Source organism: Scatophagus argus, chromosome 8 (genome assembly GCF_020382885.2).
Source record: "Scatophagus argus isolate fScaArg1 chromosome 8, fScaArg1.pri, whole genome shotgun sequence".
NCBI lineage: Eukaryota > Metazoa > Chordata > Actinopteri > Scatophagidae > Scatophagus > Scatophagus argus.
This window is the reverse complement of record NC_058500.1, coordinates 19,401,143-19,423,033: the sequence shown is the minus strand read 5'-3', so window position 1 is coordinate 19,423,033 and position 21,891 is coordinate 19,401,143. Positions and strand designations below refer to the sequence as shown.

Below are 21,891 nucleotides of genomic sequence, written 5' to 3'. Positions count from 1 at the left end.
CATAATGGAGGGCAAAGATCAAGCAGTTTAAAATGCATTTTCTCCAATATATTTTTTTCATGAGCAAATGATACTTTTTTCTGCATTCTAGTTTTGTTATACCCATTCATCTACCTAATGTGTACTTGCAGTATCCTATCAGTGTTTCACTGGACTTTATCCTCTCTTACCTCCAGTCACCCCTGATCTATTCCTGGAAACACCCCTGGTTCCGCCCCTGACCTCCCTTTCGTCAGCGAGAGCCAGCTCCATCCCTCAGAAGACCCAGAGGCGCAGCAGCGGAAGCGACAGTGCTGCCAGGCCCCGGCCGTTGCGCTTAGCCCCCAGACCAGGCTCCAGCAGAGGCAGCATGGAGGTGGGCATGCGCGTGGTGCGTGGCCTGGACTGGAAATGGGGAAACCAGGATGATGGTGAGGGCCATGTGGGCACCGTGGTGGAGATAGGCCGGCAGGGCAGCACTACTACGCCAGATAAGACAGTGGTGGTGCAGTGGGACAGCGGCACACGAACCAACTACCGCACTGGCTACCAGGGTTCATATGACCTGCTGCTTTATGATAACGCTCAAATCGGTAAGCTCACATGATGAGGGTCGTACTAAAGCACGGGGTCAACTCAATCTGGTTCTTCATTTGAACATTTTCAATACTAGTGACAATATGATACCTTAAACAATTAAACAGTTGTTGTAGTTGAGCATAGTCTTTTTACATTTTAACAAAATAAGCCAAATTTCTCAAATTTATTGTTGTTCACCAGCCTTGTCTGAAAAATTCATGTTCAAAAGTAGCAAAATTATTTGTCACATCAAAAAGTAACTAATGTGATAATGAGTAAGCAAGATCAGCAGTTCTTGATCCTCAGTGTGGTGAAACAAGGTCGATACCCAGCTTTTGATACCTAATTCAAGTGTTTGTTCATTCCTTAGAATTATTTTCTGTTTGATGTAGTTTTAACATTGAGAATCTTGTCTTAACCTGATTTCTGGTCTCCATAGAGTTATACAACCCTATTGTCAAATTCAGAAATTAATTTTCAGTACAAATTATCAGCCTTTAACACGCACTTTTAAAAAAGTGTAAATAAAAACGGGTTTCCTAATTCACTTCTCTGTCACGATTGCTTCCATTATATGTTTTTGTTGAAAAGTAACTTCCACATTCTTATCATGTATTTGTCATTGTGGTGGCTCACGCAGCTTTCACAAAACTCATTTTGAATAAGCATGATACAGTAAAGACTCTCATCGTCAGCCATCCAGCTCTATTTTGGACTTGAATGACACACACATTAACGCAGGACTCATTAGCATTTTATTTCATTTAAAGCGACATTTTTCTGCCTCAGAAGCTTGCCCTTCAATTAATGGAGCAAATGAAGAGGAGACGAGGAGCTGAGGGGGTGGGGGTATTTTTGTCATGCAGTTTGTGCCTCAGTTGATCCCCATCTCATGATATTAGCCTTTGTGAAAAGTAACACTGATAACGACATGACATGTTATTTCAGTGCTTCAGTGACTTGCATATGGGAAATGCATAGTAGTATCGTACTTGCATCTTATCAGGACTTAACAATGTCCTCCATATTATTTTTCTGTGCAACCAAATAAAATAGAAAGAGAAACATGTTGAAATTATTGACTATCTCACTATTCTTCAACCACCTCTCTGTCCTCTCCAGGCGTACGCCACTCCAATATCATCTGTGACAGCTGCAAGAAGCATGGCATCATGGGGATGCGATGGAAGTGCAAGGTGTGCTTCGACTATGACCTGTGCACCCAGTGTTACATGAACAACAAGCATGACTTGAGCCATGCTTTTGAGCGTTACGAGACTGCGCACTCCCAGCCGTGAGTACTCCACCTCCCCAGCAGCAATCGTCATTTAATTTCTAATGATGTCATCCATTAAAGTCTCTCTGCTTAAATCCATTTCTGCTCATAGGAGTTAAGACTTTATTAACGTTGCTTCCTCCAATTAAGTTTCATTAGTCTGGTGTCTCTCTTTGCAGGCCTGTAGGTCTAGTCTGGGCTTTTAGAGCAATGTCTTCCACTTATGTTAATGTTTACTTTGTTTGCTAAGTTTCTTTTGGTGAATCTATGTCATGTTTCAAGTCATTGCTTTATTTAGAGGGGAATAGAGAAGATTTAAAAGGGGAATGCAGTAGGTGTCTAGATTTGGCTTTCTGCTCTTTCCTTCTTTATTTTCCTTTCAGAAATGCAACTTTCAACCAAAAGCCATTGCTCTCTGTAGTTACACTAGGATTCATGTCATTTCTTTTCTTCACAGTTCATTCTAGCCGACAGAAATTAAAGTGAGGTGCTCTTACTAACTATAGCTTTAGTTTGTATTAGTCAATGATAAACAATGTGTATTATTGCACAAGTGACTCTTAAAATTTGTGCCACTTTTGTACCTTGATTGTTCTCTCTGTGTGTTGAGTCAGCTTAGGCAAACCATAAATGTTTTGTTAGCTGATTCCAAGTGTCCTATGTATCCAGATTTACTGGAGTGAGTTCTCTCCTCAGAATCTACTCTTCTGCATCAGTTCACAGTAAAGCTCCAAACTGCTTCAGGCGCTGTCTGAATGTCAGCTGGATGGCCTGTTCTCATTTTAACGAGGTGATATGTATGACCTAGATTTCTTCTATAGTTTAGTCTGGTCCAGGTCCAACAACATTTCATTTATTTTCCTCAGCCTGCTGTTCAAATAAATAATGCAAACAGGAGAAAGAATTATGACTTGTTACTCCTTTGCTTTGATTTGATCACATCTCCAAATTAAGGTTAGAAAAAGAATGGTTTAAGAATACAGTTGAGTTGAGTAGCAAATTCACAATTTTAGTTTGTCGTTGAAATGTTTAATTTATGCAGCAGGGCAGAATATGAATTGTGAAACCCGTAGCTCTAAATCTTGACCTGGTCATGACTCAGATCAACTCTGCAGTTTTTATTTTCAGTTCCTGTCATTATTTGCTGTGATCACATTTTCACTGAATAGTCTTATTTGGGATTTAGGTTAGGTCCACATTTGGTAATGGACAATTTTGCCTCTGATGGTTGGGATGAAAATTGAACTCGGGGACTACTTACAGATTTGTGAGTCAGAGTAGTGCAGTAAACACTTCATTCTGACACTAGTTAGAATCTCATTTCATCTCCCACCTCAGTTTTTCTTCAGAGATATTGATTTGTTATCGAGGCCCAAATGTTGTTTGCCTTAGTGATGTTCTTCATTAAGGTGTTTATTATGTGACCCTTCAAACAGGCCACTGCCTCCCATCTGTGGACACTGAACAAATACTCATTGATCCTCAAGGATAACTCGTTTTTAGTATATAGCACACATTTTTTAAAATACCTGAAGTTATGTTACCAGCTGAATCAATTGGAAGAAAAAGATCAGATGTGTTTGACAATGATTATAAAGTATACTGTATAATATAACATCCTGCTTTTATAGATAAGTGTGTCAAATACTACTGTCATCAGTCTCCACATATTTTGAGTTATTTAAAGACTGTTTGCAAGCAACTGTGGTCTGTCATATCTGAGCGAGACAAAGCTAAACCTGGAAAACTAAAAATACGTCAGAGACTGCCCGTTTTTTAGAGTTTTTAGAGTTAGTGCTTCCATTTATGTGATGCAGACAAGCGTTTCAAAGACTCAATCCTGCAATGAGAATTTGTTGTTGTATGGTAGTCTGATACTGTAGGAATCTTTCATAGTTTAATTGTGTGACATTGGCAGAGGCTGAGCAAAGAAGAAGCACAAGTAAAATGTGGATTAGGTTGCGGTTACACAGCACATTTTTTGGCAAGCACAAGATAACCTGAAAATGATTAATTAAAAATGTGACCTGGATGTAATTTAATGCTTCATATAGATAAAGAATCTGCGTACAAATCACAAAAAATGAAAGTACAAAAAGCTGTTTAAGTGAAGTCTATTTAACATTTTAAATGGATAAATATTGCCTTTCAAAACGTTGGCATCCCTGTTGTTAGTTTCACTAATCTGAATGACTTTGAGAAAGTGCAGCTCCGTTCAAGACATTTGTCTGCAGCACTTCTAAATGGATCACTGGTAACACACTGGGCCTGTCTCCATAATGCCTGCCAGGGAGATCATTTTAATTTCATCTGAAACTTCAAGGGTATACTGATGTCCGTAGGTGGCATAAAACACTGAGGCTTACTTTAAGTTAGTTAGCCAGCAGAGTGACTTAAATCTTCATCACCAGTTCACCAGTTCAACTTCTGTACTGACCTTTAGACGGTGCTTAGGAAATGATTTTAGTGGTTGTCACTGATCAAGTTTTGGATTGACATTTAACCAACAGGGTCAACTTTTCTTGAAATTGCAGCCTTTAGATGACTCAAGTTCTAACTACAAATGTTAAAGAATATGTGTGTAATGATTATTTACTTATTTAGCTGCATCCAAGCTATTTTCAAATACAAAGACTTTTATATATTTTTTTACATTGGAGCTTCAGTTAATCTACCTTGCATTTGCATTGGCTGTCACCACATAGTATTGAGCTTCTCTGCCTGATAATGAAGAAACAAGTGAACATCTATGGATTATACATTATAGATAGCCATGCAAGAGATTTTCATCAGTACAGTTCACAATTTGCTGCTGATCATATGAACATGAAATGATCTATTCATAGCATTTGGTCTTTGCCTTCTCTCTTCATCCATTCAATAAGGATGTCTTTACATAATCTCAGTGTAAATGTAGTTGTGATTGTTTCTCAGCAGTGGGACACAGCATACATGTGGGAGAACATCACATGAAAGTCACTTCTTTTCTTGTCGGATGAATGAAATAGAGGAGCACTCTGTGGTGCCAAGCAAACAGTACTTCTTTATTTCCAGACCACGTTGACCCATATTTTGCTGACAGCATTTTAAAAGACTAATTTATTATGTGGCAGTCATGGGACACACTCGATATTTGCTTGGAAAGACAAATTTAGCTTGGTTTCATTATGAGCGGGACTGCTTCTTGTTGTGCCAGCAGTGATTTATTTGTGGAGACTTGCTTGAGCTTAGTTAAGAGGGACTCCTTTCTTGTGGACAAAACATGCGTGAGGGTTTTATGACAACGTCAACAGGGTAGAGCTATCTGTGGTTTATAGACATACTGTAGGCAGAAACTTTATTAGTGTCCTGAGAGGGCAATGGAAAGGTGTTAACACTATAAACTGCAACAGCTTGCTGACACTCGAGCTGTACCTTCACCATCAATGTGGTGTGAGACCTGAGCTGGATGTACTGTACGTGAATGTTCCATCGTAATTACATCAGATTTAACTGGATTAGCAAGATAACATTCTCAGATGTGTGGATTAGTATGTTAATATTTTCAGCTTGTTGTAACAAGTGTTGGATACGCAGTAAATCAAGATCCAGTCATATGAGCTGTTTACAGTGCGTTAAGATGTGTGTACCTGTGTTATATTATTTGTTGTGTGTTCCCTCGGCTCTGTGGATCTTTAGGATATGAGTTTCATTTGAATTAATGTCATTTTTCTAACCCAAATTCTGTATCTAGATAACTAAATGCAGGATACCGTGAGCCATTGAGAAGACTGAACAGCTAAGATTTGTATGTTTAATAGAACACTGAGACATGTGTGCATGCTGACATGCTGAGTGCTCAGGGCAGCATATGCATGTACCATATGTGGAGGAGATGGTTGGTATGCAACCTGTTAATCGGCTCTTCAACACACAAACAACACACACCTGTCAGGTCAACTCAATGCCTAATCCTTCGTTTGCACATCAAGCTACACTGCTCCACCTGGCCTCCTCCGTTCTCCGCCCTGTAGTCACATTTAAGACACATCCAATCCAACCTTGAGAGTTTTTCAGTGCTTCCTTCCTAAAGCCAGAATTGTCTGGAATTTCCACCTAAATGTGGTTCTTGTTAGCTAACTGGAACTTTCTTCTTATTTCTTGAAATGCATGGTTTTTTGCACTTCTTCCTCATTTCCACTCCATCCCAAAACTGCTTTTTCTTCACTGTATTTGAGAAGGGTTACAGGGCCATGACAGGTGAAGTGTGGTCTAAAGCCAAGTTGTTAGACTTGATAAGACAATGTATTGATGTATGTTTTGAAAGATGTGTCTAATTAAACATAGTGTGTGTTTGTGTTTCACATTAATAAAAATACCACAAACCGATCACAGTAAAGGCAGACAGGGCTGACTTTGTGAATCAGTGCCAACTTACTTTCAGGTGAAAGCTCTGAGACATCATGCCACCTACAACTGGTATCATTATACAAATTCATCGCCTTCCTCTATTTTTCTGCTACAATTCTACACCTCTTTTGAATTTTATGTGCCTTTGATTTCTGCAATTAAAAGGTAACTAACTGCATATTTAATTTAATTTCAAACAGTAAAGCTAACCCTTGATGGACTTGATTGACTGTTGACCCAGCCGTCGTGTCAGTAGGTGTAGGTCTCCTGTCCTCATCCTGTCTGGGAGCAGGATGACATTTGGTCACGCAGGATTATAAGTCTTGATCTCTTCAAAGAGCTGTTGTATTGCTCAGTGTAGGTACACTGAGAAACAACATGTAAACAACATTGACGTCACACTTCTTTGTCATGAAATCGGGACATCTGTCAGTGTACATCCTCTTTACGATTGAAAAGATTTTGGTTTTAGGAATAGTCTTTTCTCTGAGTGAAGTAGTTCTCCATCATAAACAGTACTACTCTTAGTAGCTTTTCAGTCAGTCCTTCAAGTCTTAAATCTGCTTTATCCCCTCAGGAAATTGGCACAGTTTACTACATTCTCTCCATGACCCTTAATGCAATGAGTTCAGGAAGACTGTTACTATAACCAGCATTGTTTAAGTTAGCCTTTCCACAGCTGTACTATTTATATCCTGAATTCCTTGAAGAGCTCTTTAAAAAACAAAACAAAACAAAAAAAAAAACCAAGACAAGCAATTTATTGCATGGAAGCAATGAAGAAAAAGAATGTGTTTGCACAGACCCTCTGTACTGTATGTACAACATTCCCTCTTGTATCTCTAATATATATTTATACAATCACTCGCCTACATAATCTATGCCTTGCCCTTAGGTGGCCTGCTTTCTGATAGTTCTGCTGTCCGGGGATTAGGCTCAAAGCTGTGTACTCGCACAGTTTGCTGAGCAGACCTGTCCCAGCTCAGTCCCACACTGAGATTTTCCATTAGTTGGCTCTAAGAGCCAAACAAACCGCTGTTTCCTGCTGTAACACCTAGGAACCTGAAAAATCTGGCCAGTGATGGGAGATGAAGTTAGCCAAGGCTAACTTGAAGCAAAACTCTGGTCCTAGAGAGATATGTGGGAGCACTTTGAGGACACTCTCACAGCTCTCTTTTTCTATTGATCACACTGGATTTTGTATGATTTTGAGTCTGTTCAAAAAAGCTGCTGGGTTTAAATGGAAGCTGGGATTTGATCTCATCAAGAAAGTATGGGAATAGGCAGCTCCTTTGCACCAAGATCTGATCAAATTTTTACCATAAGGTAAGGGTTGGGAAGATATGGCTGTCTCACCTGAGTGTCTGAATCTGTCATTGCAGTTGAAGTTGTTGGTCAGCGTTACATTGTGGAGTGTTAACACAGATATCAGCAGCTGTGCATAGGTTTGATATATGTGTTCTTTGAGGTTAACTGTTCACAATCCTGAAATTGTATCACAAAAATTAGATTGTCCTTCAATAAGCAGTATCCTGCCTATTTCTCGATCACTTGTGGAAAAAATAACTACAGAATACACAGCAAACCAAGCTTGTGTATATGAAAATCTCATAACATACCTTGTAGTCAGTTGTCAGGAGATCACAATAGCCTGTTTTATTAGGCAGCTTTGTTGATACAAGCATCCTACATGATGTGTCATCGTACTTATGTTGTTCAGAAAAACCTTTAAGTTGCCCAACACAAAGCTGTTTGGTTCTGTCTGTCTGTCTGTTCGTTAATGGACTTTTTGTCCATCTTTGGAATTTTGCATGATTTTGCTATTTAAGTTAGGATTTATATACCACATTCATGTGGGTTGTGCAGCACATACAGCTTATTGTCCACTGGTCATTAAGGATGTTTTTTCTTCATTTGCATTTTCTAAGCTTGTAAAGATTTATTGATTATCCGTCACTAACATGACTTACAGATGTTTAAAAATTGGCATCTAATAGTTTATATTTAGACAAAGTTTTAGATTAAGGATTTCATGGTATCATTGTCTTATATGGTTTGGAGCAATTTGGAGCAATATGGAGCAATTTGCTCAACTGTGTCTTCATGCTCTTATCACAGAGTGAGCTTGGCACCGAGGCAGAACCTCCCACGGATCATCCTCAAAGGAATCTTCCAGGGGGTTAAAGTGGTTCGTGGACCTGACTGGGATTGGGGCAACCAAGACGGTGAGTGTTGGTGTTTGTGTGTGTGTGTGTGTGTGTGTGTGTGTGTGTGTGTATGGGGTGGGGGGCTGTTCCTAACCACTTACTTGGCTCTGCCAACTCAGCAGACCCCCTGCCTTCTTTGGGATGGATCCGTACCTCTTCAAAGTGTTTCACCATCCACAACCCATAATAACATTCTAACCTCACGTCTCATTAACCCGCTAAATGTCGTGTTAGCATGTGTCTATGTGCACTTATACTGCCAGTGACTCATCTGAGTCTGTTCCACAGATGTGCCTGTCTGTGTGTGTCTCTTCAGAGTTCTTGATCAGTAACTTTTATGTTCTTTGTTTTTCTTTTTCCAGCCCTGTGTAGTTTCATAAACTGAGAGGCCATTTCCCTTCATTTAAAACATAGTGTATGTTACAGGTGATGAGAAAGGAATCAAAGTGATGATTGTGTTGTTGTGGCTTTCATGAATGTGTGCAGTCTCACATCATGTGACAAACCATGAGTCTACACTGTTGCTATTTTGAAAATTTGGCTCTCTTTTACATGCATTTGGCCTGCACTGGTTGATGGTTGAAATAGTTTAAATAGCAATTGAGAGCTGCCTTTCACATCAGTGGGCTAAATTAAAGCCCTTGACTGTTTCCTTTAGGGAAAGAGGGAGTGCTAATATATCTCTATGTTTTCTGGTCTGGGGTCATCATTGTCTCTGAGAATAGCAATGCTCCCTTTTCTGGGCTAGAGCGAATGAGTCAAAATGTCCTTTTGGTGTCTTTGAAATCAATGCCCTGGGGTTTGGTTAAGTCACTCATCAGGCTTAAATGGTGCAAGTGCATAAAGGATGCTCTGAGCATGCTCAGAAAACCCCAGCCCACCATTTAGTCTCACGGGTCACTGGTTTAGTTGGTGTGGTTAGGCAGTGAGGCAGCTTGATAACTTTAATAGCTTAACATGGGCTTTCTTACATCAGAAAACCTGGCATAGAGATCTCAAACCATGTTCTGTTACAGCATGCGCACTTGTAATGTGGCTTGGCTTTTGTATTTGAACTAAGAAGGAGAACTGAGTTTTGTCAGGTGTGTGAAATGGAAGTGAATGATTTGAACACTTGGCAGCTTTTGACCCTACAGGGAAAACACCTCTGTGTCTCTTATCTCATTCGTCTTATGTGTTTATGTCGTGCTTGTCAAATTTTACTCTCATGATTACATGTTTGCACATTTTTATCCTGATCAAACACACCACTTTTCTCTCTAATCTAATGCCTTTTTCTTTCTTTAATGATGTAACTTCACTGCCTTTTCTCTTTTCCCCTTCTCCCACACACTGATGCATTGTTGTTTCTCACATATCTGTGTGTGTTTGTTTGTGTGCACCTGATGTCTGTGTGTAGGCGGGGAGGGTAAGGTTGGGAAGGTAGTGGACATTCGCGGCTGGGACACAGAGTCTGGCCGCAGCGTGGCCAGTGTCACCTGGTCTAATGGCACCACCAATGTCTACCGAATGGGACACAAGGGCAAGGTAGACCTTAAATATGTGTCTGACGGCCAAGGAGGCTTCTATTACAAAGACCATCTACCAAAACTGGGTAAGACAGACAGATTTCTGTTTCAGAGTATGCATTTCTTAGATTCTGAGTTGTTTTTTTCTCAAGAATCTTTCATGAGATCATATTTGTGTATAAAAAAATATATATGCTGACTTCAAACCCAAACTGTAGTTGGTATTTGCTTTGAGAATCCCTCATAAGCCCTGTTTCTTACGCTGGTCCATCCAGGAGAGCACGCAGAGTTGCAGCGCCAGGAGAGTGCTGACGGCCACTCCTTCCAGCAGGGTGACAAGGTCAAATGTCTCTTGGAAGTGGACATCCTGCGACAGATGCAGGAGGGCCACGGAGGTTGGAACCCCAAAATGGCAGAGGTATTAAAGCCAACACAGACAAATCACAAAGTTCCCAACATATTAACAATAGACAGCTTTATATAACTCCCTTTTCCTTTCTCTGATGTACAAGTACAAAATGAACTTGTCTTGTTTTATTTTCCAACAAGTTACAATGAGCTAGTGCTGCTTTGTGTTTTGGACAAACAAAACACACTTGTATTTTGAATGTGGCATACAAAAAAATAATATAAGTAGCTTAGAAAAAATGTTCATGCTACAGAGTGAATGAAGGCAGTGCATCCAACTCTCAAATCACAGCTGCTAAAGGAAACACTAATGTCACAGCCATGCAGTGGGAAGCCCGGCGTGAAACAGCTGATTTGTGTTTGCAGTACATTTGTCGGATTGGGACTGTTCATAGAATCACTGACCGAGGAGATGTCAGAGTGCAGTACAGCAACAACATCCGCTGGACTTTCCATCCTGGGGCGCTCACCAAGGTACTGAGTTACAGAAGTTTCTACCAGAGGGTTGCACTTCAGAACTTCATTTTAGCTGGATTATTGGTATGTTTTCATCTGATTTTAATAGCATAAAAAAAAATTGTTACATTTTTTGTACTTTATTTCCACTAGGTGAACACTTTTGGAGTTGGTGAACTAGTAAGAGTACTCGAGGACATGGAGAGTGTGAAGCGGCTGCAGGCTGGCCATGGAGAGTGGACAGACAGCATGGCTCCTGTATGCTTGTTTAATCCTATAAAACAAACTGTTCATGGTATTTTAGAAGAAGAATCAGCTTTATTGATTCTGTATATATATTTTTACATGCACACACTGAATTCGTCTTCTGCATTTGACCCATCCTTAGTTGAACACATACATGCAACACCCGGCAAATTACATGCAGTGAAACACACACAGGAGCAGTGGGCAGCATCAAGCGCCCGGGGAGCATATTGGAGGGGGGTTAAGTGCCTTCTTTTCCTACTTTTAGCAGTCATTATAAAGCTGTTCATGGGCAGAGATGTGGATTTGAATCATGTTACATACACTTGAGTCAGACTCACACACAGAACACTTGTAATTTACTTGCAACGTGATGGTCTAAACTTGGGAACTGAATTTTGTCTCACCTCTGCATTTTGGTACCTTCAGGTTACTCCTGGTGTGTATCCATAAAAGCTTTATATGGCAGACATCCCCCCGGAATTAACATATTCTAACTATTTCCTGAAAGTTGGGTGTACATGAGGAAGTAATCAAGTTTAGAGCCTTTTCCTCAAATGTTGCTTATTTATTTACCTAAAATTAAAGAGCCAGAGAAATTGGTCCTGTAAATACCATGAATAGTTCCTGGTTGGTTAGTTTTTCCACTCTTTCAACTATCTCCCTTGTTTTTACCCTCCTTAAAGGCCCTTTCTCACCCATCCATGCCACATCAAACTTACTGTTTGTTCATAGGTACTTGGCCAGGTTGGGAAGGTGTTGAAAGTATATGCGGACGGCGACCTGCGGGTGGCATTTGGAGGCCAGACATGGACGTTCAACCCAGTGTGCCTCTCGGCCCAGCCTGTGGAGGTGGACGCCAACCTCATGACAGCCGAGAACCCCAGCGACTCTGGAAGTAAGGCCTCTGCCAGGATGAGGGGTCTTCATCTCTAACGCTGCAGCTCAAGCTTTTCCTTCTGCGTGCATTCATTCATCCATCCTCCCCCATCTTCATTCCATCTCTGTCTCTGCCATGCATGCTTTCATAGACAAGCTGCAACTGTGGCATTCATGGCCACAGTCACAGCCAATCCCTGTCTGTCTATTTTACAGCAGTGTGTGTACCGGGTGTCATTTCTTGAAATGTTCTTCTCTACAGCGTGTCATGATCCTGCATGTTGACAGCGAGAGGCTTTGGCAGCACAGCAGACATTTGTCATCATGTCAGACGTCCTCAGCATTCTCGTAATCATGACTAAATCTATTATGTGCATGTGTTCACCACAGCGGTTGACAAGTTGACAACAGAGTGATGTCTGTATGTATGTGTTTCTGAATGTGTGTGTGGTCAGATTTTACTGCATGGAAGGACATTTTGACTCATTCCTGTGGTTTTGCTTTAGAGCTCAGCTTTGACAAACCCATTAACCAATGTGTCTTTGTGGTGCGACTTTGGCCCTCTGGAAGGCGCTATCACACCGTTTCTAATTATGTTATTTGCATTCAACTGATGAAGCTAAATGAATCCTTTTTTTTTCTTGTCTGTCCCCTCTTCGCGACCTTTTTCCTCTCCCTGTACCCATATCCATCTTCCTATGTCTCTCTTTAGGCACTGTCATCTCAGTGTTGGAGAAGCTGCTGTCTCAGTCCACAGAGCAGGACAATCCCAGTCGGCTCGTCATCGAAGCAGCACACGGCAGTGCCAACAAAGTGCGGGAGTTGGTGCAGAAGTATCCTGACAAGGTTAGTGCAGCACTTCTTTTCTTTGCTGCAGTCCACTGCCCGTTCCAAGAGTTTTTTTCCATTAGGACACCAAGACTGGGGGTGGAGAATTTAAGGGCGAAAATGACTTGGTGAGCGAGGGAATGTGCACATTGTTTACTGGAATTTCTAGAATATATTTTTGTGTGAAAGAGATTTTTCATTTCAATGAGGCATGAGTGACATCAAACATGACACATCATGCACAGTGGAAATAGAGGTTACACTGCAATGAATTATTACTGGTCTTGCTGTAATATACACTGATCAGACATAACATTAGAACCTCCTGCCTAAAATTGACTAGGTCCCCCTTTTACCACCAAAACAGCAAACGTGGACTCCACTAGACCCCTGAATGTAAGCTGTGGTATCTGGCATCAAGCTGTCAGTAGCAGATCTTTTAAGTCCTGTAAGTTGTGAGGTGGGACCATAAACTTGTTGCCATGTACCTCAAACCATTCTTGAACTATTTTTGCTGTGTGGCAGGGTGCATTATCCTGCTGAAAAAGGCCATTGCCATCAGGGAATACTGTTTCACCTGATGGCACTGACCATCACCAGTCTGAGCTGCAAGAGCTGCAGTTTTGGAGATGCTCTAACCCAGTCATCTAGTGATCACAATTTGGCTCTTTTCAAAGTTGCTCAAATCCTTATGCTTGCCCATTTTTTTCTGTTTCCAGCACATCAGCTGTAGCTGTATCAATTGCTGAGTAATATATCCCACTGCTAGGTGCCATTGTAACGAGATAATCGCCCGTTGGTAGTGATATTGTCGTGGCTGATTGGTCTATATCATTAAACACACCAAGCTTTAGTAGTCTGATCACAAACTATTCACATCACGGATATGTTTTCTGAGACATCAGATCTAAGGTGAAACAGTTATGGATTTGCTGTTACTTGTCCTTATGGCAGAGGCCTGCAACCAAGAAATGCTTTTTTAGCTGACTCTTGATGGAAAAGGGGTTATCCAAAAAAAATTTCAGATTTTTCCTTCCTCTGGCAAGATCATAAAAATCAGAAAAAACAGCATTTTATATTAATTAATTAGATCAGATCTGTGATCCATTTACAGTATTACAGAATCTATGCAGAATCTTGTTTGGATCTATGCAAACAAACAGTTAAAGGAATCATTTTGCCTTTCCATGTTTTATTTTATTTTCCCGTGAGCCAGTCAGAGCATTTTTTTAATAGTCATTTATATTGATTATATCAAAGGCAGCTCTCTCCTCTTTGGCTTAGTACTGGCTGTTTCGAGTGCGTTTTCAGTTCGATCTGAACTGTTATAAAACCCATAGACAACTGTGAATAAAAGAGAATAGCAGTGTTGCTTCAGGTTTTGCTCATTTACCCATTCTGTGTGAGCAACTTTTGTTTTTACGATGGATTTTGGTCGGTCTTGTAGAGCCAAAAGTATTTCCTTTCTGACAGCCAAGATGGATCAAAACCTCCTGTGCTTGTCAGAAGATGCAACTGTGTCAGCAGGAGAGCTGCTAGTTCTCTGGCTAGCATCCCTCCCATCAGCAGCAGAGCCTTGAGAATTTTTGTCACTGTTGCCAGATTCAGGTTGGGTGTGTTTGAAAAAGGCATCCAAATGATATTTAAACTATGACGTACTCATATACTATACATGATACAATATATAATATCTGAGATATATTTATTTTTTCTGAATTTGTGAGAAAAGTACCTGCTTGTCACACAGTTAAACTAAAGGTGTTTATTTTATGTTGCTGATTACATCCCTACTTAGTGATGACTAAACTGCTAATCAGGATTATTTATCAAGTGTGTAATGAATGGGGTTGTTGTAGATGCTCAGATTATTTTCAGCCAGTCTATGTTGAGCTCTGGTGGTGTTCAGGCCACCACAGCTTCTAATGAAACTTCAACAACATTTGTGTTCCTGGCAGGTGGATATAAAGAATCAAGGCAAGACTGCACTACAGGTGGCTGCTCACCAAGGCCACATGGAAGTGGTGAAGGCCCTGCTGCAGGCCAATGGCTCTATCGAGGTCAAGGACGAAGATGGAGACACAGCATTGCACTACACTGCCTTCGGGTGAGGACATACAGCTCTTCTGCACACGTGCACACATTTGAGTGTAGAAAAGATAAGAGAGATAAGAGATAACATAAGATAAGATAAGATAATCCTTTACTAGTCCCATTACTGGGAAATTACAGACATGTACAACATACATGTATCGACACACACACACGCACACACACGCAAGCACACATACTGTAATTGAGTTCATGACAAGATACACCTCTGCTCTTTGTGGCTTTAGAAAAACCCTGACCAATGAGACTAACCAGTGCAGAGTGAACTCCTTCTTGTCTCTTTCATTTTAATGTGATAAACTTTTCACAGTGACAATGCCCAATCAGCCAGCCACATCTCGTCCTATCGCTCAACAGATATAATCGAATACTCTGTGTATGTGTCTCTTTGTCTCTGTACTTGGTGTGTTTCACTTTAGTAATCAGGCAGAGATTGCACGGCTGCTGTTGAGCAAGGGGGCAAATGTCAACCTCTTGAACAACTCCATGTGCACGGCACTCCATATTGCCGTCAACAAGGGCTTCACTGATATGGTGCGAATGCTGACCGAACATTCGGCTGACGTCAATCTCCAGGTGAGAGGACCTAAATTCTTAGTACTACAGACTGGTCTTTTATTAGCATTTGTTGCCCTTCATTATGTGTTATTTAACTATATTAGTTGGTCTTGATTGATTATACTCTGTAGTTTTAGTAGCAGTACAGTATATCATTGACTGTGAAACCATCAAATGTTTAGCCAGTTGCTAATGTTTGTGTCATGTGTGATAAGAGAGTAAGGTTATTTTGAGAAGCATAGTTCATGGTTTGTCTCTGTTTAAAAGTCAAAGATGGATATGCTGATATGCTGAAGATGGACAAAATCCTTTTTAACTACTGATAAAGCATAATCAATGTTTTGATGTCTCCAGTCATATTCCCTTTTTTGTCCCAAATGTTTTGTTTGTTTGTTTTTAATATTTCTAAATAAATCAACTGTTCTCATGCCCCCCTCTGGCTTGGTAACTGGTCTGATTATAGACCAAGATCATGACTTAAAAAGTAGCCAGTGACAGCGTGGATCTATGAGTGAGCATCTGGGCAGCCAGTAACTGAGCTTCTCTGGCACTGTTGGTCATTTGCTACACACGTCATCAACAACTCACACATTGCCCTTTCAAGCATTTGTAAACACACAAATCCAAACATTTATGGTATTTGACTGTGACCCTGCTTCACTTCAGCCCTCAGCCTCATTAAGGCAATTTAGAGTCTCTTTTAGGGCATTTGCCAGACTGTCGAATATGCCTACAACCAGGCCTGGAATTCACTAACTGCATTTGCTTTCTGCTTGAGCAGAGTGGCTACTCAACTAAAAACATGGAGAAGCTGCTCGGTTTGTTTTAATTTGTTCCACTCAGAAACAAAATGTACTGCCACATTTGTCACTCCAGTAATATAAACCCTAAATTTAAGGATTACCACAAAACAAAGGTTACAGATTGACACCTTTGTATTATAGAGGATATTATAACTGTCATAAAACATGTATCATAGACAGTAGTTTATTTTTTTGCGTGTGTCACATCTCAACACACAAAGGTCAGGTCACAAAACCTGCATAACTAACTTGGTTCTAAACAGCCTCCGTCACTGTGCCACCGTTTAGAATTTTATTTTTCTCCCACAATCAGGATTCATATGGGGACACACCGCTCCATGATGCTATCGCTAAAGATTTCCGCAGTATCATCGAGATCCTGGTCCTGGTGCCCAACATTGACTTCACCCAGCAGAACCACAGAGGCTTCAACCTGCTGCACCATGCTGCCCTCAAAGGAAACAAGCTGTAAGTAGAGACCACACCCACAACTTCCTGGATATTGACCAGGCATCACATATATGAAAGTAGAAAATAGCTTTTTGGTAAAAGTCTTTGGCTTTTTTTAGTAGTTGTTGTGTGTTTACCCAGGCATGTCAATATAATTGGTATATTCTTGGAATCTTGTGGGATTGATGAATCTGTATCTTATGGTTCTTTTGTAATGGCCAATGATAAGGAGTGTCATGTGCTCCTTTGAGTCTGCTCAGTAGCTCTCAGCTCTTGGTAGTTTAAATGCATGTAACTGATGTGGCCACTGGAAATGCTGGTTATGGGCTTGTGTGTGTGAGATAATCTCTCCTGTGGGTTCAAATAAGGACTCAAAGGTCAACTCTCAACACTATCCATTACACATAGAGCTCATCTCCCACACAGCTTCTGCTGCTGTCAGCAGGCTGACAGTCAATATTAGGCAAAAATGCAACATTTACTTTTGCATCCTGCTCTGCTACGTGTTGACTTGCCCTCTGGATTCTTCCCAAACTACATTTAGTGTAGTCATTTTCAGCACCGCAGAGCCTGGGATTCATGACTGGACTAAAAAAATCCAAAAAATCCAAACAAACTGAGCAAATTTTCCCAGGGAAGACATACTCAGCACAGCTTTCATATCTTGGCTATAGGTTGAGTCACTGCTGTGTTCATGGGAGGGAGCAAGAACACATTTTATTTTTAGAAAAATATCAGAGATTTTGATTGAATTCCTCCAAAAATGGCTCCACGTGTTGTATTCCTCCCAGTGACACCAGTAGGGTTCTGGTGAGAGATCAGTTCAGCCATTTAACTCACTATGCCAAAGTGCTTGAGGCCAAACATCAAGACTGCCTTGCTGCTGCCTGTCACAAAGGCTGCATTGTCTTCTGACTGCTCATTTTAGGCTGGTTGACACTAGAGGTCCTTTATCACGAGGTGATCCTTGACGGCACATTGACAATGCAGGCAGAGGTGCAGTGCTTAACTTAATGTTCTCACAATGATAAGGTTTCATCCCTCAAACACAGCTCTTAGTTTTGGTGTGCCAGTGTCCTCCTCTGTCCATGTTGCATCACACCACCTCCCACACACCACAAATAGCCTGGAAATGCACCAAAAGTGAATGATTCCTTTTTTTTTTTTTTTGAAGTTGTTCTCAGTAGTGCTCTATTTTAAAGTGGCGTTCTTGATAAATTTTAAATCCAAATGTTATGCATTGGTGCTATGTAAATGATATAATTTGTACTTTTTTAACCCCTGAATCAAAACAACCTTTATAGGTGTGCACTCTGACCTTAGATACTGTAATATTCAAAGATTGTTTATAATGAGCACCATCAGATAACCTGTTGTAGATGTAATGCTAATTCTAAGTACATGTGTTACTGAAACTCTCCAGTGATGATTTGATCTGCTACATTATTTGCCCTGCTGTTTCCAGCAGTACAGTGGATGCAATTACAGTAAACTGCTTCATTTATTTTATTTTTTACATTTATTTTTAAGGGAAAATCTGAACTGAGTTGTTTCAAGTGCAAGCCAAGGTCTTATAACACATCAGAGTAATGCAGATCACTTTGCCATGATCAAGAAAATATCACCTTTTCCTCCTGTTGTGAAAAGGAATAAGATAATAAGTCTCCTCAAAGGTCTGAGTGACTTCTTAGAGGTGATATTTTTCACAGCATACCAAGTCTGTCTGACCACGGTGAGGTTCCTGCCTCTTTGCTCCAGGGCTTTTCTAACCTCTTGAACGTACCTTCCCGAATTATAAGAAAACCATGTGATGCAAAATTGTCCTTAACTCTTTTTCTAGAGGTGCCATGAAGGAAAGGAAGCAAGAATGAGATATACTAGCTTCACCATAAATTTCCACCTGAAATTGCAACTTCATTCAAGGACTCATCTACAGTTTTTCTGAAGTGTATTTTGTGTAATTTCATGGCTAAATTATTGGAAATGTAAATTCCAAAGAGCTTATTTGCCATATTCTTCAACTTTCACTTATGCCAGCCTGTCAAGTACTAAACCCGTCAGAAAAGAGCATAAGTCAGTCTATTCCTTATCAGTGTCCAATATTAATCTCTAGTAATTCTGACCGTCCATCTTCAACTCCAAGTAACCCACGTTTCCGCACCACTTGAACAACCAGCCTCCTCTTAGCTCACATTGTATGCACCTTTAAATTGATAATTATAATGTCAGGACGGCCTTGTACATGAGTGCAGCGTGGGTAAGAAATCCCGTCTGCAACTGAGAAAGGGGGAAAAAAGTGAGAGTGGAAGCAGCAGTAGACGGTCGTTTAATAAAATGTCCGATCTGTTCTGGCAAGTGTCATATGTGCAGTGCTGGGAGTTAGGCTGCCCTCCCCAGTACTCATTTAGCGACTGCGCCAGAAGTAAAGACGCAGGATTTACGATTGTTCAGGATTAGCTCGGTTCGCAAGTTCATTCATATAACACCAGCAGGCCTTCACTACATTGAGACAGTCCAGGTGTGTTTGTTCTGACTTTCATACTTTCATACAGTTAATACAGAGTAAATTCAAAATTAATAGTATTCATTGTTTATAGTTGTGGATTTGCCTTCATTTTTATTTGCGTTCACATTTATTTGTGTATAAATATGCGAAGTATGATCTGTACCTCTGTTGGGATTTTCCCCCTGTACAGTAGATGGTTGCTTTGTGGCCCTCAGCTTTGAATGTAACCATCCATAAAACTTCATTTTTATTTTTAGTTTAGTTTAATTTTTTCCTGATTTGACTCATGTCCCTGTGAGCAGCTGTGGCTCTCTGTTGTGTTTTTTGTTTTTTTTGTGATATACAGATGAGATTGTTTCATTATAGGAGTATTTATTTATTTATTGTGAGGAAATGGAAAATGGAGGCTAGAGGCCAAGTTCACAAACAGTCCTGGGAAAGAAAAGAAACGAGGCAAGCGGCCATATTTTTCCTGGAGTTTTCAGCTTGACAGAAGAAGCAAAGTGATGTACAGGATGGTTAGTCTGTTTACTGTATTTATTTAAAACTGAAGAATACTTGGCTGGATTTCGTCTCTCTTTCCTGTAATCTCACCTCCTCGAAGCTTCTTTGTTTTCTCCTCACTTTCGCCAGATTCCTTTTGTTTGCCAACAGTTTCTCCTATTCTTCCAACCCCTCTGCTTCCTATTTACTGATGTCTTTGTGGAGTTATGCTGGGTCTTTTGACAGTACAATGGAAACTGTCTGGCACAACACCAGTTTTTGCACCAACTCACTCTCATAGTTAATTATACATTAAATCAAAATCCTTTATTTTATTTCCTTTGTTGTTTTCAGAGTCAAATACTTAGCATTCTCAATGATATATTCCTTCTGCTTTTGTCAAGCTTTGGTCATGAGGCAAGTCACAAACAAGCATGATGCAAACTCCCAAAAATAACCAAATGATGACTTCAGTCTCAAGAAAAATCATTACCAGTGTGTCCTCTAGCTGATGCCCTCTAGCTGTGGTGTGTGCAGGCATGTTTGTACAAAACTGCCCCAAAACGTCAGCCCAAGTCTGAATATTCATGAACACACAGGAGTAACGATTATGGAAATAATGCAGAGAAATGAGGCGTAGAGGGTACAAAGGTGACATGACTCTCATGGCTGTGTCTGCTTCACATCTGAGTGAGCTCTTCAGCTTACAAATGTGCTCTGAAGATGACTTTAAAGCAGGAACAATATTTCCTTCTATCAGTACTGTCACCACACATACACTCACTTTCACACACACACACACACACACACACTCGCACACCCACGGAGCTGCATTGCAGGTACCAGTGACCTCCAACGCAGTGTCTCCCCAACAGCCTTCATCCTCAGTAATGCACCCAGAGGAGATCCCAACCATACGTGACTATTCATGTAACCAGTGGCCTGTGCTCTTGGCTGTCCTCATAATGAATTTAAAATGTATGCGTAATCTGCTGCTAATGAGCCTGTAAATGTTGTAATTTGTTAGTTACCTTAAAGATGCATTAAAACTATCCCTTTTTACACTGATGCAGAAATTATTACATGTCTTGTGTTCCCTTTTAACACTGGAAGCATTTATATGTTATACAGGAGATTCTACCGTTTGGTGTTGATTGTGGTTTTGTTTTGTTAGAAGAAAGCCGCTGGTGTGAGAGATGTGTTTATGCACATTGCACATTGAAATAATCATTATTATAAGGAAAATTATCTTAAATTTATTTTTAATCGAAGGTTTTTTTTCATCAGTGTCCCAGCTGTCAAGTTTGTTAAAGTCTAAATACCTCACACACTCTGTGTCGACGGTCTTTTCTCCCTATTTTATGTATGGTTTATTTATGTTTTGTTTTATGGTAATTGCCTTTTTATTGCTGTAAATCAGGTGTGGGGGTGTGTTTTTGGATAGATATTGTATTTATTGGGGTAAAACTGGACAAATTTTCCTGAAGTTCTCCTGGAATTCTGTAAACTAGTTAGTGAGTAGTTAACCTCTGTAAAAGTAAAGATATCCCTTTATAACCTTTATTTAATCAGTGAAGTTTTAAAGTTTCACTCTAGAGGAATTCTCTCTGTTGCAGTAACGCCATGTTATTTAGATTTATCCTGCTGGCACAGGGGGATTAAACTGATGACCTCCCGGTCACAAGCTCATTGAATGAATCTGTAGAAGAATGCAGAATCTACAGGCGAGGGACAAGATTTGGGTATCAGATATGCTCTGTTTTTGTTTGCAAAAAAGCAGTATGTATCAGTCACATTTGAGAAGGCTTTGCTTATATGCAGGTCAGTTGCTAATCAGACTGTTAACAATGATTGATGCACAATGCTTGTCTTGGCTCAGATATCAGTTATCTGGATATCTGCTGAGTATATCAGAAGCCCTGAAACCCTGGCTGTTGCCCTCAGAGGCTAAATCATCATCAGATGATAGATAATAGGGTCCTAGATTACTGAGCAATGTTTTTGCATCCTCTAGTTTTGTCTTTATGTTTAAGGATTCATAAGAAACTCACAATCAAAAAGTGAGTTACTTCTGAAAAAAAAAAAAGATGCCTGCTTTATCTATCAACATGAACGATCTTGTTTCCAAACAGTGAAATTTGGGAGAGCTAAAATGAAAATTAGCATAACATCCATAGTAAGGCTGGCTCACTTCGCACCCACCCCTCCATGGTGGTGTACCAGCTTC

General features: G+C 40.3%; 1 protein-coding gene across 5 annotated transcripts in view; it reads left to right on the top strand.

The window, feature by feature from the left end:
* Positions 1-21,891, top strand: part of mib2 (MIB E3 ubiquitin protein ligase 2) — a 42,339-nt gene that overhangs the window by 11,383 nt on the left and 9,065 nt on the right. For all 5 annotated transcript variants that reach the window (XM_046395859.1, XM_046395856.1, XM_046395855.1 and 2 more), the window contains 12 exons: positions 177-572; positions 1,681-1,852; positions 8,342-8,448; positions 9,830-10,024; positions 10,214-10,356; positions 10,713-10,820; positions 10,956-11,060; positions 11,784-11,946; positions 12,640-12,773; positions 14,711-14,859; positions 15,284-15,440; positions 16,539-16,693. In XM_046395859.1, the coding sequence (XP_046251815.1) occupies positions 350-572; positions 1,681-1,852; positions 8,342-8,448; positions 9,830-10,024; positions 10,214-10,356; positions 10,713-10,820; positions 10,956-11,060; positions 11,784-11,946; positions 12,640-12,773; positions 14,711-14,859; positions 15,284-15,440; positions 16,539-16,693 (1,811 nt within the window). In that variant the 5' untranslated portion in view covers positions 177-349. The remainder of the gene's footprint in view (positions 1-176; positions 573-1,680; positions 1,853-8,341; positions 8,449-9,829; positions 10,025-10,213; positions 10,357-10,712; positions 10,821-10,955; positions 11,061-11,783; positions 11,947-12,639; positions 12,774-14,710; positions 14,860-15,283; positions 15,441-16,538; positions 16,694-21,891) is intronic.